The sequence below is a fragment of the Nicotiana sylvestris genome, chromosome 6 (assembly GCF_000393655.2).
Source record: "Nicotiana sylvestris chromosome 6, ASM39365v2, whole genome shotgun sequence".
Taxonomy (NCBI): Eukaryota; Viridiplantae; Streptophyta; class Magnoliopsida; order Solanales; family Solanaceae; genus Nicotiana; species Nicotiana sylvestris.
The window spans coordinates 90,028,652-90,034,604 of NC_091062.1; the positions used below are offsets into that span (position 1 = coordinate 90,028,652).

General features: G+C 35.7%; 1 protein-coding gene across 1 annotated transcript; it reads right to left on the reverse strand.

Annotated features, from left to right (window-relative positions):
* Positions 1–593: 593 nt before the first annotated feature.
* Positions 594–5,118, reverse strand: LOC104248891 (LIM domain-containing protein WLIM1-like). The gene is made up of 6 exons (XM_070148761.1): positions 5,054–5,118; positions 4,540–4,789; positions 2,524–2,620; positions 2,389–2,426; positions 2,146–2,242; positions 594–853 (listed from the first exon to the last, which is right to left on the reverse strand). Exons 2-6 carry the CDS (start codon positions 4,675–4,677, stop codon positions 594–596), a joined length of 630 nt encoding a protein of 209 aa, XP_070004862.1. The 5' UTR covers positions 4,678–4,789; positions 5,054–5,118.
* Positions 5,119–5,953: the final 835 nt, after the last annotated feature.

The window sequence follows — 5,953 nt, forward strand, 5'->3', positions numbered from 1 at the left end:
CAAATTTTAAGAAGCGAAATACTCACAAACATGTTGTGTACAAATTAAAGTGAGAATTTATCACTTGACTATATTAAATATATATATGAAATATACATATGAAGTCTCATGTTCAAATCCGACGAAGGTGCAGAGTTATCTGGTACTTATACACGTGGAAGCAGCAATACCGATAGAATAATCAAAGTATACACAAGCTAGCGCGAACACTATTGTCATTAATAAAAGAAAGAAGATGAAAAAGAAGTAGCATAAAGGTATAAACCTCATTCAAGACTTGTTTTTAATGGTTTGCCTGGCCAGTGGTAGCAGCAAGGAACTCACGTCAACATTCTTTAAAGAATGGAAAGGTCCAGCATTTACACCATTTTTATATTGAAGAGCTACTAACACAATCGCACAAGAAGATTTATTTTCTCAGATGCTACATGTAGTGGGAAACATAATTTGCTAGATCATTAGCTGGATACATATACCTTTTTTTTTTTTTTTAAAAAAAAAACATTCTTTGTGGCTGATATAATGAATATAGGACACAACTGAGTAAAGGTTTAGGAATACTTGGAATAATCATGCTTCATGCAATTTTGACTTCAAGTAATCATATCATCCATCTTTGTTGCACTGGAATATATGGGGCCATTAGAACCTTTTTTCTCCTTTAGATTTCCCAGCAAAGATTTCATAAGCAAAAGACCCACTCCTCTCCTTTTGTTTTTCCTCCATTTTTGCTTTCGTCTCAAAAGGCACAAGAATAAGAAAGATATATCTCCAAATAGCACAACTATGCTTTTCAAATATGAGAAATCCTGTTCACCATTTACAACTTCAGAGATAGAAAAAGGACCTTTACCTAAAAATAAGTCCAGAAATGGTAAAGCTTGTAATGAATTTGGTTCAAGACTTCAACAGACTCGTTCAGCTGGTCAGATAAATAAAAGGCACACAGTGTCACCATTAACTCATTTCTGGAAGGAAATAGTTGACTCACTCATATTAAATTGGTTATGTCTCTAATCAGAAAGCTTTTCAAAACCTTGTTGCAGATAATATCAACAGTAAAGAGTTAACATTCGAAGTCCCTGGCATAAAAGATAAAACCAATAAACCACTAAAGAAAATGGAAACGCGAATCTCAATTCATCAACTAGGGGGAGTAGACTCTCTTCTCATAAAATGCAATGAAAATTTTCAAACCACCACATGAGCTATTACATTGTGCACGCGTTTAGTAAAAAGTAAATTGTATTATAATTAAAGCACACATCCACAGAACTAAAAAGCAACACGAACGGAATTCCTCTATGAAGATGCCATATATAGACATAGGTGACTGATAACTCCTGACTATTTGTAAAGTCAAGATCAGCGGGAACATCCGCCTGAGCGAGCTCAAAATGGGCATTTCCGGCCAGTTTTGAGTTTAGGAGTCGGAGTTTAAGACTCGGCAAAGGCATCAGCCTAGCTAGGAACTTAAGTAGAAGAGTAAACCCCTAAAGAGTAAGGTAAGGCCTAAAGCCTATCATTGACCGAATAGCGAACTTAGCTTCAAAGCTTGAAGTGAAGGCTTTACCTTTCCTTTAATCAAATCAATGCCAGAGAATACATCGGAAGCTAATTAGCGCGTAGGCAGCGCTGCGCCGTCTGTTGTACCGTTTTAGAGAGAATTTGAGTTAAGAGACTAATCCAAAAAAAAGAAAGTGACCAATCTTTCTGTGGAGGCGGCGAAGGGATGGTAAGGCTTTGAAGCCAAGCAAGCAGCTATTAGAAAGAAGTTGAAGCTATAACAGCAGAAGGGGAGAAAAGAAATGACCTAGGAGGTATCCTATTTTGAACACAAATGGTATCAAACCTCAATTTCTTCTTTTGAATACTACTTATAGATAGTCTTCAGAAGAAGGGTTGGTTGCATACCTGCTATAAGGGGGGTGCCCCACTGAATCTGTCTCCAACTAATTTCATTTTAGTTTCGTTGCGGGCCAGAGCTCCTTTTGATTCTGTTTTATCTCAGTCAAACTCTATTTGCTAAATAGAAGCACATTTAACGCTTCAGCGGCGAGCTCCGTGCGTGAGCAGCGACTAAGCAACATCCAATCTTTCTTAACACTTTGTACGCTTGAAGGCCCCTCCTCTACGGAAGGGTACAGAGACGAGGCCTTTGATCCAACTCTTTTTTACATAAAGAAACACATTTATCTTGAGTTCCGCCAAACAAACTCGAAACCTTACTGTTTGATTGTCCCTGGGAGATTAATATGAGACAATTAATTATAATATCAGCTGGTAAAATGAAACGGAAAATATTGTTCATATACTTTAAGATGCTAGAGGAAGAGTCTTGAAAGTAGTGATAGTGGAGTATATTTAAATGCGAAAATCATGGAATACCTGATCAGCGGATCGTTCCCTGACTGTTTTTGGAGCCCCTAAAAAAAAGAAATAACAAGTAAGAAGACAAGCTTTAGAAGGAGGAGTGATGGAAAACTGAAATAGAAGACATATCAACTCGCCAACTCTAACAACCTTCAAAACTCTTATCCAGGCTTCCTGTCATTTTGAATAGTTGATCGAAGTGAGGCCGACAGTACAATACTCCTTCAAACGAGTTATAATTACTCAGCTGCAGAACATTAAAAATGACAAGAAAATAAGATCAAGACATTTAACCACGTGAAAACAAGACGCTTCATTGATGCTAAAGATGCAAAGGAGAATATGGAGATTCTATATACTCTAGATACTAGATCTCTACACTAGCAGTGGCAGTTTGTTCTGTACTGTTCATGTGTATGACTAATTCAAATAGCACTTCCGACATAGATTACCACGCCAACAGAGTTATAAGAAATAAAAAGTCTCATGGCCTCCCCAAATTAGAGTTGAGCAACCATTGCACTAGCATAAATACTGATCGGTGAAGTCAAGGTTCAAACTCAATAGTTAGTACGGTAACTTTTGAACTGAGGTCTGAAATGGTTGAGAAGTGGAAGCAATTGCAAATACCCTGCTTAACTTCTCAGGTAAAGAGTGTAAAGCAAAGGTTTTACACAGATGATGATTATGATGGAATGTCTTCTCATGCTCTTATACACATATCAGCATTCTTGTGTATTTGCATCCTATAAGAAGATGACCAGAGATCACATATTCTTCACCATACCCATGCCTCAGGGGAGTTTGTTGTTCACTAAGTCAGAAATAAGTTTTGACTCATCTGCAACTAAAACCAGGGCTACACATTGCTGCTCATCTATAATTCATATCTGGCCAATGTTTTCTTACTCCAAAGAAATGGCAGCCCTTGTGCAATAGAACAAGAATCATAAGATAAGAGATTTTGGTTTTCTTGTTTTCAAAACGTCGGCAGACGTGAATTCATGCTTCAACTAAATACAAGAATCTTTGCCAAAAAAAGTAAGGTTTAAAAGTGTAATTTCAGCCCAAAAAAACCTCAAAGATTAATATTAAAACGATGATTAAGTTTTATAACGTTTTTTCAGATCCATTACAAGTGAATATTTTTGACAGTACAAAACGCTTTAGGAAAAAGAAACTAAGATAACACTCAAGGATCTAAGATATCAGGGTAAAAAGATAATAAGGAAAAGCAGAATGATGTGCCAGAGCACCAAAGACTTAATATGACCTGAATAAATGATTTCTTCATTAAAATCCTAAATGACCCAATGAAAAGTTCTCTCTTTGAACAATATAATAACTCCGAAAAACAGATATCCACTTCGTAGTTGTAATTTCTTAGTATTAAGCATGTTTGAAAGGGGAATAATGTCAGCTAATAAATCAGGAGTCCCAACTTAATCAGTCAAGATTAGCATACAGATGGGCGGAAATCGGGACACAAACAACCCAATAGAAGAAGAAAAACTTTATTCCTCTTAATAGATCATATGAAACTAATACAAGGCGGTGAATCTCATTTCGATGTTTGTATGAATATTTAACCGAATAAATTTCACATATTCACGGTCTAATGTTGTCAAAATTTTATGAGAGTTAAGGGAGACCAGAGATAACTATCTCCAATCCTTATATGTCTAATCACTGTCAAGTTACATAATCTGTTGCCTTATTACTCTTCCCTTACAATTGCAGAGAGTTCCCTTGATTATAGTTTACACAAGGAGAGATTGTATCCAATACTCAAACCTTTGAAAGGGGCAAGTCAAAACAATCTGAGAAACATAACCTATCCGTTAGACTAACGGATGCCTTTTCCATTAGTTGAATTCTCTGTTCTCATCATGATCGCCCAAATCAAACCACTCATTCAGTTCTAGCAAAGCACATTTAGGGATCGAAGTTGCAGGTTGATGGTTGCAACTTGCACACTCCTCTCAAAAATTATTACATCAACAATAACAACTATGTTACTCCTTTTAAACTCATGTCATGCCAAAGAGGAGTAACAACCCTAAAGTAATTATTAATTAGAAAATAGAAGCATAATTAACATATAAATATGATGTGAAGCAAGTAGAAATTAAGTAAAAAGCATAATTAAGAAAGTGTAAATATGACCTTGAGAGTACCCTTGCAATGGTGGCATCTGAAACAAGCTTTATGATAGACCTTATTGTCAGCAGTAAGCTGATCCACCAAGTACACTGTTTTCTCACAACCCTTACACTTCTGTGTTGTCCCTCCAAATGTCGCCATTCCTTTTCTCTGCAGATCAAAAACAGTCTGATGACTCTTTCTTCCTTTCTCTCTCTCTATCTCTATTTATTCACCAAAGTCCTTCAGGTTTGAGCATTTTCTTTTTACAGCTCTGATCAGACATAAGATATACTCCACTTTAATTATGTCCAAGCGAACTTGATTTAAAAAAAAAAAATTGAAATTCAAATAGTTGAATAAATCTGATATTTAATTTAAAATTAAGGGGAAATGTTTAGTGGTAGCGGAGGCTATATGTGGATTAATGTAATCTGTCCATATTTAAAGTGTATGATTTTACTATTCTAGAGGATTATTATCGATGACGAATAAATATAAATAGTCGGTGAATGCTTATTAGATAGTTTGTGCTTACTTAAGAGGATTGGACATAAAACAAGGTTCGACGGGCGCAAACACGCGTCGGGTTTAAAACTTAAGAGGATTTTGTCATTTCCGACAGGACGAACAGATAGTTTTCCTCCCTGTAAATGTACTACTCCCTCCCTTCCCTGAATTTGTTTAATTGGGGATAGAATTAAAAAAAATATTTTTTTTAAATTTATGGTCCTAAACAAATCAAAAAGGAATTCAGAATATGTGTGTGATTATAAAAGTTTCTCATTAAAAACAAAATTGGAAGCTTAAGCTAAATTATTTTTAAATTTAAAAAAAATTATTTTTTAACGGACCAAAAAAAATAAATTTACATAAATTGAAATTGAAACGGAGGAAATACTTTAGTACTCGGATTCGCAGTTGGTGGTCCCTACTGTAAGACTTTGTCCCATTCTCCGTCAAAAGTCCATCTTTACCGTCTGCTCCTTGTTTTTCACTTTCCCTGGAATACTATAGTTTACAAGTAAGTAGTCCAATCATTTTATTTAATTTGTCAAGTTTGATTGCCTAAATTATCTTTGTTTTGTAGTGTAGGGGGTTGGGGGTTAGGTGCTTTATCTATGTTAGAACTTAGAAGTCTTAAGGTAGACAGGTTGATTGGATTTCTTCCTAAAGCTAAAGTAAGGGCAAGGCCTTGGTCGTTTTTTTTTTTTTTTTTTCTGGTTATCTGTTCTCTAGTCGTATAATTATACCATTCTGCCATACTATTTTCATAATTCATTCCACGTGGAATGGGAGAAGCTATAGTGCATATCACTTTTCACTTTCTCGTCAGTCCAGACCTTGTCCTTGGTTCTATCAGCTATGGAGTCTTCCTCTGGTTCTTTCCGTCTCTAGTACAGATCAAATCAGATGTATCAAAAGTACCACTAGAAAA

Bases quoted from the DNA above. Each gene is read 5' to 3' on its own strand.
- LOC104248891 (XM_070148761.1), bottom strand. From the start codon at position 4,677: ATGGCGACATTTGGAGGGACAACACAGAAGTGTAAGGGTTGTGAGAAA. The intron at 2,621-4,539 runs GTCATATTTACA...AATGTTCTGCAG, and splicing joins ATTGCAAGGGTACTCTCAAG to CTGAGTAATTATAACTCGTT. The intron at 2,427-2,523 runs GTTGTTAGAGTT...TCTTTTTTTTAG, and splicing joins CCTGGATAAGAGTTTTGAAG to GGGCTCCAAAAACAGTCAGG.